Source organism: Eschscholzia californica, unplaced genomic scaffold (assembly GCF_041429995.1).
Source record: "Eschscholzia californica isolate CP2 unplaced genomic scaffold, dmEscCali1.0.p SCAF_1, whole genome shotgun sequence".
In the NCBI taxonomy this organism is placed as follows: domain Eukaryota; kingdom Viridiplantae; phylum Streptophyta; class Magnoliopsida; order Ranunculales; family Papaveraceae; genus Eschscholzia; species Eschscholzia californica.
In genome coordinates, this window is record NW_028238198.1 from 80845395 (window position 1) to 80863685 (window position 18291).

General features: G+C 35.9%; 3 protein-coding genes across 3 annotated transcripts; all 3 read left to right on the forward strand.

Moving 5' to 3' along the window:
* The first annotated feature begins 757 nt into the window (after positions 1 to 757).
* Positions 758 to 2531, forward strand: LOC147569767 (uncharacterized protein At1g28695-like). The gene is made up of 3 exons (XM_086672320.1): positions 758 to 976; positions 1108 to 1503; positions 1899 to 2531. The coding sequence occupies exons 1-3, from the start codon at positions 824 to 826 to the stop codon at positions 2418 to 2420; spliced, it is 1071 nt and encodes a 356-aa protein (XP_086528446.1). The 5' UTR covers positions 758 to 823; the 3' UTR covers positions 2421 to 2531.
* Positions 2532 to 3487: 956 nt separating this feature from the next.
* Positions 3488 to 10303, forward strand: LOC147569768 (RNA-binding KH domain-containing protein). The gene is made up of 13 exons (XM_086656282.1): positions 3488 to 3960; positions 4129 to 4331; positions 5165 to 5241; positions 6155 to 6265; positions 6456 to 6524; positions 7586 to 7642; positions 8045 to 8083; positions 8411 to 8515; positions 8632 to 8714; positions 8801 to 8882; positions 8988 to 9131; positions 9235 to 9312; positions 10013 to 10303. Exons 2-13 carry the CDS (start codon positions 4130 to 4132, stop codon positions 10118 to 10120), a joined length of 1155 nt encoding a protein of 384 aa, XP_086512408.1. The 5' UTR covers positions 3488 to 3960; position 4129; the 3' UTR covers positions 10121 to 10303.
* A 495-nt stretch (positions 10304 to 10798) lies between these two features.
* Positions 10799 to 15436, forward strand: LOC147569769 (casein kinase II subunit beta-1-like). Its single transcript, XM_086656284.1, has 5 exons — positions 10799 to 11687; positions 12897 to 13115; positions 14022 to 14131; positions 14224 to 14389; positions 14935 to 15436. The coding sequence occupies exons 1-5, from the start codon at positions 11444 to 11446 to the stop codon at positions 15063 to 15065; spliced, it is 870 nt and encodes a 289-aa protein (XP_086512410.1). The 5' UTR covers positions 10799 to 11443; the 3' UTR covers positions 15066 to 15436.
* The last annotated feature ends 2855 nt before the right edge of the window (positions 15437 to 18291 follow it).

The following is an 18291-nucleotide window of genomic DNA, read 5'->3' on the forward strand; positions in this document are numbered from 1 at the left end:
TTTATTAATTATGTGTTAGTAGGGATATGAATAATGACCTTGAGGGTAAAATTTTATAAATTTATGACTTGTCATGTGTCTTAGTTAAGTGATACATTATTTATGCCTTTTGAAACTAAATTATTTTCACTTATTGAATATATATCAAGATTAGTTTAGAATTAAAAACAATTCATTCTTGCCAGAAATAATAAAACCTGAAATCATTTTTGGGTATGATTTATCTCTTCTCCTATGTCCTAAATCAATAAGGAATAAAAATTACTCCCTTAGTCCCATTTTGTTTGGTTGTTATTTCTTTCTTGGATGTCCCGAAATGTGTTGTTAACCTTCCTTGTATAACGTTCATTTAATTACTGATATAATGACATTTCTAAAAGTATCCTTTATTTTTAATACAATAAAAAATTCTAATTGGTTATACACTTGTATCGATGTTATTTCCAAAGAATATCATACATTAAATAGGGATAATTTGGTAAAATAATTTTTGTTATCCACATTAAATGAATATTTCTTAATAAGTTGAATTTTCTAAAATTACAAATATAATGGGACGGAGGGAGTATTCCTAATATTGAATCTGGGCTTAGCTTTAAAAGGTGTGAGAAGAAGAGCCTATCTTGATCCCATCACAATCTTTATTAATTAATACTAACATTACATTCACATGATTCAACCAAAATTAATTAATTGTCAACAAAAAAGGAAAAAAACAAAATTAATTAATTTTTACTCTCCTTGGATACATAACAAAAAAGAAACTCCTATATCTTGAAAAACCAAAAGTACTTTCAAGATCAAGAACACAAGTGCTTTAGTCATGGATTATTCGAAAAATCGTACGGGCGATTTAGTTTTATTGTTGATTGTTGGTAGTTTAGTTTATACTCTGTTCTGGTCATCAAATAATATCAGAGGGATGAGTTACTTCTCATCACTTCATAATAACCATCAATCTTCATTGTTAAACCAGGTACTTTCATTAATCCCATCTTAATTAATTAGTAAAACTTAATTTTTCTTTAATTTTATGATTACTTCTATACTTTGGTTTTGATTATTCAAGTTTTAAGTTCATATTTATGATTTTTTTGGTTTGTTTAGAGCACTAAGATTACAGTGGCGAGTACACCTAAAGATGAGCTTGAAATAGCATTAGAAAAAGCTTCAAAGGGGAATAATAAAACACTTATTATAACCACAGTAAACAAGGCTTATGTCGAAGGCGAAAAGACTATGCTTAGTTTATTTCTTGAGAGTTTTTGGCTTGGAGAAAATACTCGATCGTTGGTTGATAATCTTCTTCTTGTTACTGTGGATCAAGTTGCTTTCGAAAAATGTAAATTTTTACGACTAAATTGCTATAAACTTGGTACTGAAGAAGGAGGTGATTTTGCCGAAGAAAAAACGTTCATGACGAAAGATTTTATCAGTATGATGTGGAGGAGAACTTCATTTCTTGGTGATGTTCTTAAACGGGGTTACAGTTTCATATTCACGGTAAGCTTTCACTTTCATTACCATTAGCTTAATCTTTTTCCTCCTGAAATTAGTACAATATTGTTTGAAATCAGCTAGTAAAAATTATTAAAATAATGGGGTTATTGCAACCATAGTAACCATACCCTTGCATTCTATCCACAACTATGTAAACCCTAGGTCTCAGCCGTGTTCGTTTAGGATTTATATTTCTTCGAGTGTCTGAATTTTACTCACTCACATTTGACTTGTTGGAACGAAAGATAAAGTAGTACAAATAATTAAATCAATTAATTTCTACTCATCTGTGATTTGGGTTTTTGACTAAAAAAGGTCAGAGTGCCCGAACAACTCAAATTCATACCGACAATTAAAAAGTCGACACGAAGTAAGCTTCTAAATTTTGTATGTTGCAGGATACAGATGTAATGTGGCTAAACAACCCATTTTTGAGATTAAGCAAAGATGAAGATTTGGACTTACAAATAAGTTGTGATGGGTACAATGGAGATCCATGGTCCAGACAAAATTCACTAAACACAGGTTTTTACTTGGTTAGGTCAAATAGCAAGACAATAGCTCTATTTGAGAAATGGTATGAAGCCAAAGATGATCCCCAATATTTTGGACAGAAGGAACAAGATGTACTTAAGACCTTATTGAATGAGACTGCTTCTCCTTCCATTGTTGAATTAGGGTTAAAAGTGAGGTTTTTGGATCATTTATATTTTAGTGGGTTCTGCGGAGATAGTAGAGATATGAACGTAGTTTGTACCGTTCATGCAAATTGTTGTCGTCATATTAAGGCGAAGGTTAAAGATCTAAGGGTTGTGCTTCGTGATTGGAAGAAGTTCAAGATGAATCCTATTATCAATGGAACAAGAACAACCATCCCATGGTCTCCTCATGAAGGATGCAATAGATCATGGGAGTATTAGACATTTTTTTCTAGTTGAAAGATGGGAGTATTAGACATGGGTTTTGACATAGATAAATTCTGTAGTTCTTTGTGTGAAATTTTAGTTAAATAAGTGCATATGTTGATGATATCCCACTTATTCTTACACTCCGTTTACATTTATTTAGGTTAGATGAGATGTGTTGGTTCTAATTTATATGACTAATTGGTAGCTCCCCCCCCCCCCCCCCCCTTTTCCAAGTTTGTGAGCTTTCACATATGTTTATGTCCACATGTAGTTGATGTAGGAAAAAAACAGAACATCTTGAAGGCTTACCCTCACAATATAAAATGGAATCAGTAGTTGTGTCAAAATAAAGAGTCTTGCTTCTATTACTCCAATTGGAGTACACAATCTTGTTTACTAATAAGAGAGTGTTGCAAAGGATGAAACACAAGTTTTTTGTTCATGGAAATAAGAACGTAGCTTTCTTTTCATACATTTAAACATCTGAAACCTATAATGTACAGTAATTGCAGTGGTAGACACTAAGATATCAGAAACGATGAAGAACCTCAAATTCCAACTGTCAAGGTTCAAACAAAGCAAAAACCACAACTCTCACTACTACTCTACTAGTACGGTAAAAGATAAAATTAAAAAAAATGAAAAAGCAATAAGGAAACGGTTGCCACAACCATATTAAACTAACTTGTACAACATCAAAAACTCCTCAGACCACAATGTCAAAGTTCCATGAGCTTGGGCATAACTTGCATTTAACATTTCTCCAACAGAAATCATGATGAACCTTACTTAATTGGACAAGGGAACATATAAAGGCGCCACACGTGACGCTATGCGCCCTATAATCCAAAGAGGGTAAAAGTCTAAATATCGGGTCAAGTACCATCATAGGCGCGGACAAGGTAAAAGGTGTGAACCGACTTTATTAAAGGAAGGGAGAGTCCGCAAGCTCTCTAAATTTTCCCAATGCCCCGCTCTTCTCTGAGACTCTTAGCACTCCATGTAGGCGTCAGACTGAACATTTCGAGGCCTACATACAGGGCAATCGGTACTCAGAATAACGTGAGTCCAGGCAATCCGAGTGCTTCGGAATGCCTTGTCTTTGACTGCCTCAGACTGCCCTGTCTGAGAAGAGCTAATAGAGAGGGTGGGCTGGCTAAACTTAGGGGCGCTAATAGAGAGGAAGGATCTATGACAAAATTTGGGGGCGCCTATAAACTCCTCTCCGTGGATAGGCGCCAATATTCTTCTAGGAAGTTCTGTAAACGCACTGAAATTGTGAAAAGCGCCTCTTTCCTGCAGAAAACTCCCTCTAAAATTTGTCTTGAGGATTGAGGAAGGCAACCTTAACACTTATGGGGGCCTTTTAAAAACTTCCCTATTCCTCTTATCCGTCAGATTTAGGGTTTCTTTCAAATTCCTAAATCAGTCTCTCGAGTTCTCTAGAAATTTAGGGCTTATTTTGTTCCTTCTTCAATTTCTGCTGTAATCAAGTGTGATTGCAGCGAAGTTTTCAATCATCTTGATAAAGGTTTCGCTTATCTCTCTCCAGGTGAGCTCACTTCACATTTTTCACCCTTTCTTTATCACTTAAAGTTCCAAATTTCAGTAGTTTAGGTTTTTATATGCTTGTGAAAATGCCTGAAAAAAACTCTCTTTTGTTTCCATGAGTTCTATGTTGATTGGTTTTCTGTTGTTTGATCAATTTTGAGTATTATAGTATGGAAGTATCAAACAAAGTCGATGAAACTAACAATGGGGAGGAAAAAGTGAGGGTAAAACACAAAGGAAAGCATGATAAACCTAAACCATGGGACGATGAGACCGTCGATCACTGGAAGGTTGAGAAGTTTGATCCGTCGTGGAACGAAGGTGGAATGCTTGAAGTTAGTTCCTTTTCAACTCTGTTCCCTCAATACAGAGGTCAGCTATTATTCAATCACTTTTACTCTTTCTCTCTCTCTCTTTGTCTTGCCATTTTTTTTATTATTATGTTCACTTCTCCAATTACAAATTCAAGTTTACTGCTTTTTGGGTTCTCAGTACATTGTCTAACATAAACTGAAATTATATATTCATGTTACCAATCTTTACCAGCTACCAACATTCCGAATAAAATGAATTTATGCATTATTTGGGGTACCCTTTCTCCGGTCTCTTAGGTGCGCGGTTAAGTCATATTTTTCTCTATTACATGATTAGGGCATTCAACTTACATGTTGGAACTTGTGTTCACAAATTTGATGAACTAACGTAGGACTTTTAACTTCTTTTCGGGACCTTGATTGTAAACTGAATTTGAGAGCTTATGCATCAAAAACTAAAAAAAGAAACAAATGGGGGAAAAGAAAAAAAGTTGTATTATCAGACAAAAGAAAATTAACTTCAGGATAAGTTTATGAAGTATAATGCAAGGCTGTGTAACGGATGGAAGTTTGTGTATCTAGTTTTCAATTGTTTTACTGTATGGATATTGTATTTGATCTCTGACACTGCGCGGTTACATTTTGCTTCTTTTGTTTTGTGATTTCGTGATGCTGTCAAGTGACTGAAATCCCTTCAAGTTCTCTATCTTCTGGGGTTTTCGATTGCTTTAGCACTTCTTTTATGTACATAGATATCTTATAAAGAGCTTGTAAGAGAGTTCTGAATTATATATGAGTACTAAAAGGTAGGAAAAGTTGTTGGGTTCATAGGTATTCTAACTTGTTTAATACCAAGCATTGTTGATTTTTTTTTTTTTGTTCTTTTTACAGAAAAGTATTTGCAAGAAGCTTGGCCAATTATTAGAGGTGCATTGAAACAATATGGCATTTCCTGTGAACTTAATCTGGTGAGTGCTCTCAAATTACGTTTTTATGATATTAATTTATGGTTATGGAATTATGTTTCGCTTTACTAATATATTGGATTCTAAGCAAATAAATGATTTATTATTAAGGCCTGGAAGGTATTTTTGAAAAGAAGCCAGTGTGCTTGAGTAGTGACATGATAGGTGACCCTAACTTCAGTTCTAACTTGGATTCCTCACGACCAATGGACATAAACTGGTCTCAAAGATATTAATGTACTTAAATGTTCGGGTTCCGAAGTATAGCTTGTCATCTATCTGTGGGTGCCCCTCCCCCTCTGATCTTCATTCACTTCATATTACCTATTATTATGGCGGTAAATTTGGTGTTTGCAATTGTTGTTATTGATTAGAAATGTGTACAAGTACTCACTGGCTCCTTTTAGTTGTGCATAAATCTGGATGTTTTTAGTGAAACACGAGATTCTGTGACATAACTGAGTGCTTTAGTGATGTTAATGTCGTATGATTAACAGGCTGACTACCTTATCGCGACATACTTTACATATATAAGTTATTTATCTTATTGTAATGATTTATTTTTTTTGGTTCAGTATTAAATGTAAAGGATCTGTTTGTATATTGTGGAGAGATTGATGAATTGACGATTCAGTTCATGTTTATCGTTCAAATTAAGCAGGCCTATCATATGAGATATTGGATTTTAGCATGTAGAAGTACATAATGAAGCATTGAAGCCATAAGGTTGCTCTACCCATAATTGATCGAGCTTATTCAATGACTTCAATGGCTGATAGCTGATTCTGTGCTTGACTTAGAAAACGAAATATCTTGTGTTTATGGCACCAATTCTTGGTTGATAATTATTTATGTATATGTAGGATTCTATCTTCCGTCTCTGTTTTGTTTGGCTGACTGCTATCTTGGTGCTTAGGTTGAGGGTTCTATGACTGTTTCGACAACTCGTAAGACCAGAGATCCATATATTATTGTTAAAGCTCGAGATCTCATAAAGCTTTTATCAAGAAGTGTCCCGGCACCCCAGGTATATACTTTTTGCTGGTGTATCCCCTTTCTTTAGTGTATAATGTCGATGTACATCATACCTAAATTAGTGAAATGTGGGATTTTAACCCAAAAATTATGTAGAATACTGGATATAGATAAATACCTTGCTTTTCACATGGTACAGCGTCAAATTTTCTACTTGCTCATACAGTCTTTTCCTATCTTAGGCAATCAAGATATTGGATGATGAGATGTCATGCGACATTATAAAAATTGGTGGCCTCATCCGCAACAAGGTATGTCAACTCAGAATTCACGAAGACTGCCTGGGAAAGAATTACTTGGTTTTACTATTGTCTGAATCTTGATGGCTATATAATTATTAGCATTTATTAAAGTAATATGTGATATATTCAAGCTGAGCTCTTTTTCTTGTTGATAATTATTTTGTGTATCCATAATGTTAACTTGTTAAGAAACAAATGAAAAATGAATTTTTTCGACCAGTTGACAAGAGTACATGACTTTCAGTCATGTTATGTGTACACCAATGCTGGAAAATCCGAAATGGGGCCCAGGCAGCCAATTGGGGCCACCAGTAAGATTTCATCGGATATGTATAATTATATTATTTATATATATTTGTTATGTGAATGTGAATATATTATATATATATTATGTATGTATATGCAGGAAAAAAAGAAAAAAAGATGTAGGTTACATCTGTAGAGAGGGAAAAAGTGAGAGAAGGAAGAAAAGATATAAATATAATTTTAACATCCATAGAGAAAGTAGAAGAGAAACAGAGAAAGTAAGAGAGAAGAATACAAAAGAGAAAAAGAGGTTTGAAACCGCCGTATATATGGTCTTCTCTCTCTCTCTCTAAAATCTGCTGCAACTTCATCTTTTTCTCTAAAAGAATCCAACAAAAAACCCTAATCAGATTAGGGGTTTTCATGTTTTTCTTTAACCCAGCCAAGTTAGGCGGTGCCTACCGACTAGCTTGACTCAGGCTAGTCAGCTTGTTAGGCGCTGACTAACTTGGTTTCAGAACCGAGTAACTCTTCTGTTGCTAGGCGGATCGCTACGTGCCGCCCAGGTGATTTTTACTGCACAGACTGTACTCACATATGTTATTTTTATTCAGTTGCTTTACTGTCTCTATTTCACTGTAGTTTAACCTCTACTTTACCAACATGTCTTCAAGGGGAGTAAAAAAGTTGGTAAACTGTATTCACTCCGTTTGAAGTTTGGAGTTCACATGGTTTCTAAAGCATTACATTTATATGTCTAAATAGCTAATATTAGTACTCTACAAAGCTGATTCTTACCAAAATGTGTTGCTGGATCTTTGCAGGAACGGTTTGTTAAAAGAAGGCAGCATCTTCTGGGTCCCAACGCATCTACCCTAAAGGTGGGTGATAAGATTAATGAATTTTTTATTGCCATGCAGTTGGAATCAGAACTCAGCCCCTACTTTGACTATTGTGTCGTTTGACGGGTTAGTCAAGTTGATCCCGAATAAATTGGGAGAACTTAAGGACATAATATATATGTGTACAGTTACATATATTCTATACCCTCGGAGGCTCCTGTTTTCTGATGATCTGATCAACTTGATTGACTTAGTAGGGGTTGGCTTTTTGATAAAAATTGATTGTGGGAAAGATTAGCTTTACTAGATCAACTTACAATGTCAATCTCTCTCCCTCTCTCAGTCTCTCTCTCACACACACACACACACACACACTGTAGCAGTACATTAATATCTATGTCTTTATACGAGATCTTACATTAACACCCTTCACTGTTGCAGGCAATTGAGATTTTGACAGGATGCTATGTCCTTATTCAGGTGTGCCCTTTTATTTCTTTCCGTCACTTCTGTTTTATTGCTTTTGTTTCTCTTCTCTACCACTCTATCCAGATTACTCTGATATTGACCAATATAACTGAAAAGATGAGTTCGCTAAATGTAACTTGCCTGTAAGGTTGGTTAACAGATGCCTTATTGTGACTAATGGATGCGTAAACTGTTAATACAAATCGATGTATGCTGTTTAGTTTATTGTTTAAGAGCTCACCAATCACATGGTCGGTTTTGTTGTTCCCACGTTAAACATTGGTGCACAATATGTCATTCATTACATGCTAAAATCTTCCAATATTGCTCGACTCTCAGGGAAACACAGTTGCTGCAATGGGTTCATTTAAGGGTCTAAAGCAAGTGCGGAAGATCGTGGAGGACTGCATCCAAAATAAAATGCATCCCATATACCACATCCGGGTAATTTTTACGATTATTCTATTTATTTTATCTGGTATTATTTATTCTGCCTCAGCTTAGGGACAAAAATATTTATAATTCCACCTGATCGTTGCTTGATCTTTGCTTCCATTTAGACCCTGATGATGAGAAGAGAACTCGAAAAAGTTCCTGAACTTGCACATGAGAGCTGGGACCGATTCCTACCTAAATTCAAAAAGTACGGAAATTTCATTAATACTTTCAGTTCTTTTACTGATTAAATAGGATTAGTTGATTGTTTTCTGATGGGTTTCTTCTTTTTAGGAAAAACGTGAAGCAAAAGAAGGTTAAGAGCAAAGAGAAGAAAGATTATACAGTATTCCCTCCTGCTCAAACACCAAGCAAGGTTCGACCACCTTCCTCGAATGTTTCTTATTTATGTGAAATTACTCTTTATATTAGTATGCTGCTACGTATTTGACGACGAAAACATTTCTTTATTATATTTCAGATTGATATCCAACTAGAAACTGGAGAATACTTTTTGAGTGAAAATAAGAAAACGGAAAAGAAATGGCATGAGAAACAACAGAAGCAGGCAGAAAAATCAGCTGAGAACAAAAGAAAAAGAGACGAAGGATTAATCCCCCCAGAAGTACTTCTTTTTTCAAATTTGAAGTGATTGTTTATTTACTATTGATAAATATGTATTCCTGTCTTCTGGCTAACAACTACTCTTATTCTCGATGGCTTTCTAGGAAACCACCAAGCTGGTCTCCAATAAATCCGGAGAAAAGGATGACGATGATGTGGCTGCTATCACGAAGTCCTTGAAGGTAATTAAATGATACTTATTACACGACATCTGGTGGTACTAAAAATTAAAAGACGTTCGCAAATATAAATCTTTGATTAGTAAAGAGGGACTTATAAACCACTTTCCCTCGACGATGAGAGTGCATTTTTTTTAGAACCGTGATGTGGATAGTCTAGTGTTCCACTGCTCGATGTTTTTGTGCATTTTAGGAATCCAGATGACTCTAACAAGAATTCGAGTGTTATTGTGCTCAAAGGTAGTGTTTGTTAGTTTTTCTAAGATAAGTCTGAAATCTGACCCGAGGTTGTTATCAACTCGAGTCAGATTTCAGAAGGCTTGTTTTTGCCTGACTTGGGATGTCTGACTCGTTGAATGGCTGATTTGTGTTCCAATTGAGTCAGACAGTTCATATTCAAATGTGTCAATTCATACAATGATAAAAAACAATCACCTCCTAAAGTTCTGTCAGGCTAGACTCTCTCACTAGTCTCGGTAAATTACCATCAAAGGTAGAAAATTGTAAACAATGTGAGTTCTGTGAGGATGATCTGTGCTGTGTAAATCCTCTTGACAGTTGAGTGTTACTTGAGTACGTCTCTCCAACAACGGCTATTGTAGAATGTAGAAATATAAAGAATGTTTAGGAAGATCTTTATTTTGTTTGAATGTGCAAGTTATTTTTTTTCTTAATTCTCATACTCGAATGTTCTTTTGGACAGAACAAGGCCAAGAAGCTAAAGAAGCAGAAGGAAGTGGAAAACATAAATCCTGAATCATATATAGTTGCTCCTCCTGAGAAGAAATCGAAAAAGGCTAAGCTATTGTAGGGGACTAAATATTCATGACTAACTGTGGAGGTTTTTGAGAATTATGATGTCAGAATAGCAAATGTAGAACGGTTGCTTTCAAACCATATTTATGCTTGCTTAGTTTGGAATACTAGTTTTGGTAGCCTACTACTTAGCAAGATTTTTTTTTTCAGTTGAAGGAGCAAGAATTTTTATTTGTTAGTCTTTGTTATTTTCTATGTGCTCTTGATTTTTACCATTCTTTTATCCATCACTAAGGGGTCTACTCCGAATAGGCTTATTAGTCCACGATCCTAGAAAAATAATTTTTACAACAAAGAACTTCTTTAAATTTTATAATTAGCTAAAATGGCTGTCAGTTGAGTGCTAAAAAGTGTCCCTTCTTGGCAAAAGAGATTAAAGATCGAAATAACAGGTATCTTGTGAATACACAGATAAGAAGAGTATCAAAATCCAAATGTTAATGTTTCGAGAGTCTATTAACTCTCTACAATTGGATCAAAATATAAGAGTCCGCTAACCTTTGGTGACGTCGGCCAACTTACCGAGTTAGGTATGCGAATGAGACATGTTATCCATGTCTGTACTAGTCTACTCGCCTTCAGCCATTGGGTAGACCCAACTCGGGTAATGGCGCCCGTGGGCTTGCTTGAAAGTTGAGCCCAGGCTGGTAAGCATAGGCTGATAGCTGGCTTGAAATAATGTAATAAATTTATCGGACTTTAAACTTCATTCATTAATAGTTGAACTTAAGTAGTTATCGTGCTTATCACATCTTATAATATGTCAATGTCTTGTAATGATTAACGCAGATTGTAGTTGGTTTCTAAAAAAAAAAGAAAATCATACGACAAGGGAGTGTTTTTTTTGTGTTGAGAGGACAAGGGAGTGTTTGGTTACATGGTTTAGTAAGTAGGTACCTATAAACGCATTCCGGATTGGAATTCGGTTCTCTTAGCAAATTGCTAATGTCCGAATGGACACCAACCAGTTAGAGCCCCTCTCGTGAATAATCTCTCTCTCTCTCTTCTTCTCTTTGCGTCTTCTTCGAACTACGAAGACACCCCAAATAGAGAGTGAGAGATAGAAGAGGTTCTTTCTCTCTTCCTCTCTCTCGTAAGCCCTAACTTTCTCCCCCACTCAGAAACCCTAACTTTCACTGACATCCTCTCTACAAATCCCTATTTTTCTTCTCTATCTCCAATTTATAATCCTTCCTTATTGAGTTGTTTGCTAGATTTTTATCAGATACTAGGGTTTGTTTTCGTTTCATTTTTATATGTTGGGAAGAATAAATTAAAGCTGAAGCAGAAGAATAAAAGGAAAAGGGGAATAGAGGATATGTATAAAGATCGAGGAGTAGGAGGAGGTGTTGGATCGAAGTCACAAATTGCTTCGCTTGATCGTAAACGGATCAATGATGCCCTAGATAAACAACTTGAGAAATCATCACCATCTACTTCAAAGGGATTGAATGGTAAGGACAAAGAAAGATTGTCCATTCCTTCAACTTCAACCGGAAAACAACCTCCTGATCATAGGGATAGTCGTTCTGCCCCTCTTTCTAAGAACAAGTGTTCTGATGGTAAACTTTACTCTTATCTTCACTTTTTATGGTTAAAGTTCACGTTTTTATGCATCTATTTTTCTGTTTTCTTCACATTTTTATTTCCCCTATTTTGCTTAGTTGAGCTAAAGTGCACTTTTTTCTTCTTTCATCATTGATATAATTTGCTACATATTTGAAACTATCTTGACCTTTTCTTTTTTAAGTTGAAGAGTTGGTAAAAGACTTGCAACTTTTAGGTTTCCCAGATAATTTATGTTACTATGTTATAGGTTCAAAATGGATAATTATAGGTGTGATGAATCAACGCTTACTTTATGACTCCTAATTTTTTCCGTTGGGGCTGTTAAAATGTGACTAGGTGAAGTTTGACAAAAGGGGGAGGGTGGGGGTACATTTAGTGTCGAAGCTATATATAATGAGTAAATTCTGACGGTTGATGTATTGGGTTGTGCGCGAAGGAAAAATTTAATAGTTTTTAAGAAATGGGTGTCGAGGTGGTAGTGTTCGTTAACTATAACAACTGGTCATTCAACCCGTGGTAGACAAATGGTGTTTGAAGTACAGAGATTCACGCTTATGTGAACGTTGGATGAAGTTCATGGCAGGTGAAGCTAGGCAGTAGGGAAATATTCGTTTTTAGGCGGAGTTGAAACCTGACAATGTGGGTGCAACTGGAAACATGGTAGCTAGGGACAGCGCAGAGGAAATCTAACCGGGCATGAATGCCATTTTGTGTGACTATGATCTGAATGGGTATATGAATTTGACCCGTGCCATCATCGTAGCCATGAATAGTGCAGTAACAATGTAACAACAAACAGTCTGACATGCTAAAAGATCTAGACTTCATAATTCATATCTACTATGCTGGTTTCAAGTTGGTTACTTCTTTGTACCACAGAATCCTTCGAAAGTCTATGAACTAGTTGACCGCAGTTTGACTATCTATTTTGTAGTGTGACACTACTTTTGAGGCGTTCCTTAGAAACGAGTTTGTTTGATGCAGAAGAATTGTTTTCTCTGTTACGCTGGAATGTTAACTTGTTATTTATGCTTTTCTATACAGTCATATGGATTTGCTTAACTGACAAACTTAATTTGGCTCCGCTTTTGTGTTGTTAATGGATATGTTTATGTTATTTGATTTGTGTGAAGTGGGTGAGTCCAGTCCATACTTGTCCTACTCCTAAGGCTAATTTTTGTTCTTATTTGCATTGATTGCAGAGGAATCTGAAACTGATAGTGAAGAGTCTGATGTAAGTGGCTCTGATGGAGAGGATACTTCTTGGATCTCATGGTTTTGTAATCTCCGTGGGAATGAATTCTTCTGTGAAGTTGATGAGGAGTACATTCAAGATGATTTTAATCTTTGTGGTTTAAGCAGTCAAGTTCCTTACTACGATTATGCACTTGATTTGATTTTGGATGTCGAATCCTCTCATGGTAAACATATTTCTATTTATACTTTCTGAACTCATAGGTGGAAGCAATCACCACTTAAACTAATCTTCCAGTTCTTTAACTACACCATGTATAATCCAATTAATTCTTTGATTTGAAAGAAATCTAGAATGGGCTTCAATCTTGAATCAATGTATTGAACATTACATAAGTCGAAAATACTGCATAAAAATAACCAACTTAACTAATACAACTCATTTAGTCATACTAAACCAATAGACCAGCGCTTCTATTTAGAAGGGCAGGACATGCCTTCTCCGTCTTGAACTCTTCAACTTCCTTATAACTTATCAGGTAGAAATCCAGTTCGGCAAGGGAACATTTTAGTTCTAACCTTGAACTCGTGCAACAAGTAATTAAGTTAAAAGATAGTACAACGATTAAAAGTACATGCCTGAAATTAATATGCTTGAAATGGGTCATTCAAACCCACCTGATTGGGGTACGATTCTATCTTTGAGGTGTGATTCTTTTGGGGTTTTGTTGTTGAACAAACTTGATTGAAATATCTACATTTGTCTCTAAGTTACTGTGTGTAGAAAACGAATTGTAATGGTTCTTTCAAGTCTCATCTGGATCATTAATTGGACTCTATAAAAAGGATATCTGTTCTGGGTAATATACTAGCCAGATATGTGAACTGACTGGGCCAACAAAACCTTTCTGAGTGGTCTAAATAATAGTTCTCTACGCTGCAAGGACTCGTTTGCCGTAGATTTGAATGGTTTCATCTCTTCCAAAACGGTTCCCTTGTATTTTGTAATTTAACTGGAGTGCCTGATGTGTAGATTAATACCTTTAATTATTTACTAGCTAACATCTTCATCTCTTACCGGCATCTGAATTTTGTTCACTTCTTTCAATCTCATCTATTATGGAATTGCACAGGTGATATGTTCACTGAGGAACAAAATGAACTGGTTGAGTCCGCAGCAGAGATGTTGTATGGATTGATTCATGTCCGTTACATATTGACCACCAAAGGCATGGCTGCAATGGTGAGTTCACGCTGACCTCCTCTCCTTTTGTTGCTCCTGTAATTACTTTACGGTTGTAGTCTTGTTTAACTGTGTATAGTTGAATTTCACAGTTAGAAAAGTACAAAAACTACGACTTTGGACGATGCCCAAGAGTTTACTGCTGTGGACAGCCCTGTCTTCCAGTTGGTCAGTCTGACATTGCTCGGTCGAGTACTGTGAAGATCTACTGTCCCAAATGTGAAGATATTTATTATCCGCGGTCCAAGTACCAAGGCAGTATCCTTTTTTTATTTGATTAGCTTTTTCAAAATCCTTTTGTATTATATATGCTATGCTTTATCCATGAATTTGACTCATTGTTTGTCTCATTTAGATAAGTTTTCACATTTTATCATGTTCATTGATCATACATGCTGTAGGAGAATAGAATTCGTCCACCTTTCAACTCTCAGTGAGGGTCGGAGGGATTGCTTGCTAAGTAGTAGGGTTTGAGTACAATTTGTGACTTGTCTAGGTGAGTTGGTGGTTGCCCAATCATGCCCAGAATCATCCCCAGAGTTCTGGAAAGACTGAGTGACCCGTGGAATTTTGGCTGAGTGACCCCAATCCTGATTAACATGACCCGGCAAGTCGCTCAGTTGGATTACGACAGGTCTACTTTTTTACCTGTGTTGGGGTTTCTTTGGAGAAAATGAATATGAAGAAGAGGGAGACTGGAATAGTCTTTCATCAGTTCGATACCATTTTCTTGTGTTTGCATGTCTGTTTTTGTTTACGATACTCTACATACACTTAAATTTTCTTTGACTGAAGTTACTTAGACATCGACGGAGCTTATTTTGGAACAACATTTCCGCACCTATTTCTGATGTCATATGGACATTTGAAGCCACAAAAAGCATCACAGAGCTATGTACCCAGAATTTTCGGTTTCAAGATCCACAAGCCATGATGATGATGTAATTCACTGGAATTCAGCAGCAGCAATTTCGTGCGAGATTTTTCAGATGTTCTAAACTTGTAAGGTGTATCTCAGTCCTCTCTTTTCTCTATTAGGAAGGAAGAAAATTGAGTATCAGAAACCCTAGTAGACCAAAAGTCCTTTAAAAAGTTATTACTTGATTCAACTCTTCTTATATTATGAAGGAAGAATTAGTTGAAAAACAGCAATATGACCTACCTGCACACTATTTACGATTACGTCGCCTTCTTTTTGTACTTTTTTAAAATTGTAGTACTGTATTAAGACGGCATGTGAAATTTTCTGTTATTTTACTTGGAATTTTTTTCTTTGTTTTTAGTTAATTGAGAAGTGCTCGAATCTTCTGCTCTCCATAGTTTCTCTAGATTTTTAAGCCATGATATTTAACATAAACTTATCTATAATATCGTCCGATTTTTTTTTTTTTTGGCTAGTTTACAAGCAGGGCTAACCTAATTGTTTGGGGGCTGAAATGTAGTTGTAAGGAAGTTCCGTACGCACTTCCATTATAAAAAACATAGTTAAACAATGACGGGGTCGCCAGTAGAAGTCCCCAAGTATTAACATTTTAGCTTAAAGAAACTGTATTAGGGCTTGGCCGGCCGTGTCTACGTGAAGCCTAATCATATTTAGAATATAATTTATCTTTGGATCTAATAATGGCTACATCTATGAAATGTGATGTTTAGTTATTTAAAAAGGTGGGACAGAAAAAAAGTAATATTGGAGGAGATGAAGATGAAATGGATGATGGAGACGACAATGACATAGTATGGGATTTGGGATATTATGCATTTTTGGATACAAACCATGCTTTCAAGACCCCAGCCCCTTTTTTAGTTTGGTAGGGGAAGTACTTCATCACTAACTTATATATGATAAGAATAGAAGTGTAAACAATAGATAATGGTATATTGCACTGAACGCGACTATATTTGATAATGATAAGCTACTCGGTAGCTAGGGCAGGGTAGCTTATCGGATACGGATATTTATCGGACCAAAAATTGATTTATTTGTACCCGGTAAGCAGATATTTGAAATTTCAAATTACGAATATGGATCAGATGTCGACAATTCGGATATCCATTGACAGACTTATCAATAGCATAAGAACTTAAAAGCAAAGAAACTAACTGATTATATTTCTCAATTAGTTCTCGTGATTAAATTAATCACTTGTTCTTTAATTCTTTTCAAAATTTTGACCTTGTCCAATTCAGTGATTATTGTGATTATCGTGATTTGTTTATTATTATTATTATTATTATCATTATTATTACAAATTCCGTCTTTATAAATAAAACTAAAAGTTGTTGCAGATAAGGATTTTTATTCATAAAACATAATGTCACAAGATTCGTGCCATGTCCTCTATCAAAAAAAAAAAAAGATTCGTGCCATGTGACATGTAGAAAGGGCCTGCTATAAGTTTTTTTATTGATAAATTAGTAAAATTTACATTAAAATAAATTATAGTAAAAATTATTTAGTAAAATGATGGATTTGCACCATGAATATGATCATTGGAGTTCCCAAATAAATGCAATAAAGTTAGGCTAAGACCCAAGTGCCATTCAAGCTATTTGACTCATGCTGTAAATGCTCCTCGTATAATTTTAGCCCTAGTTTTGGGATATAGATAAAAGTTTCTAGAGGATAAAGATCTAGTCAATCAAGACCAATTTATGGTATATTTATTTTATACTTCAAAATTTCAAATGTTTACGATTGAATTTTGGCCTTAATCTACGTTTAAACCCCACCATTCCGACCACCAACCACCACTACTATCTCTTCTCTCTCTCTCTCTCTCTCTTCTATTTTCTATCTATTTTTTCTTGTTCGTTCTCTCTCTTTCTCCAACTTTATGGTGATCATTCTCTTTATCTCATTCTATGTTGTTCCTCTCCCTCTATCACTAGATTGAGAGAGAGAGAGAGAGAGAGAGTGTGCGTGTGTAGGTGTGTGAGAGAGAGAGAGAAACAGTGCAAGAATGCGGTGAGCAGAGTGGCCCAAGTCCAAAATAGCCTCTATGAGTCCTAGGGGTGGGATTTCTACCCGAAAGCCCGATACCCGTCACATTTACCCGCGCCCGACAATGTCCATGGACGCCCGCGCCCGAAGATGGGTACTACCCGCCCAGCCCGATGATTTTTCGTGGGCGGGCTCGGGTGAAAAGCTCTGCCCGCCACCCCGCCCATACCCAAGCCCGATATGCTCACCCGACGGGTGCCTATAGATGCCAATCACTTTGAGTGTCGATTATACTTCACTATAAAGCCCAAAGTAGATTTAAGGTTTCTCCCGAGATATATAAACTACACATTGAAGCATCCCTAATAGTTTACCACATTGAATCTGAAAATTCGGTAGCATAGAGAGAGAAAAAGAATCTACGTTGTCTCTCTAACCATTTCTCTCTTATTTACTAGACCTTCTTGTGCCAACCTTCTTCTCTATTAAATAAGTTATTGGGATCATCTTCCATCTCTATGTAGTGGTCAAATTCTAAGATTATTTTGATGTGAAGGAAGAACAAAGAAGACTTAATGAAACATACAAAGACAAGAAAAAAGTGGAAGACAACCAAGTCTCATGTTTGCATATATAGATCTATATCAGTTGTTGATTTCTTATGTTACGGAATCTGAGTATTTCTTTCATTCTTGATTTATAAGTTTTGTAAAGATTTGGTATTAATTTGTTTAGAGAAGCTTATTTGAACAATATCAAATTTCTAGAGTTTTCTGATCTGGTAGAAAAATATCAGATAAAGAAACCCGATGCCCGATTTGCCCGAAGCCCGACTTGCCCGATGCTTTAGTGGGCTTGGGCGGGCTTTGATCATAGGAGATTTCAGAAAAGCCCGCCCGAATCCGCCCGAGAACCCGAGTGGGCAGAGGAGAAACTTACCCGACCCGCCCGAGCCCGACTTAGAATTACCCGCGGGTGCCCATACCCGCCCGATTCCCACCCCTAATGAGTCCCAACATCACAAAGAGTTTAAAATAATTATTATGTTATAAACAAACTTAGTGGTTATGTGTTTAGATTATATGTAAGAAGTTATATGTTTAAATTATAGGTGTTCACATACCAATAGAGAGGGAGAATGAGCAACTGTGAGAGAGAGAATTAACAAGAGAGAGACCAAGAGAATCAAGTCATCAACATGAAAGAGAAAGATAAGAGA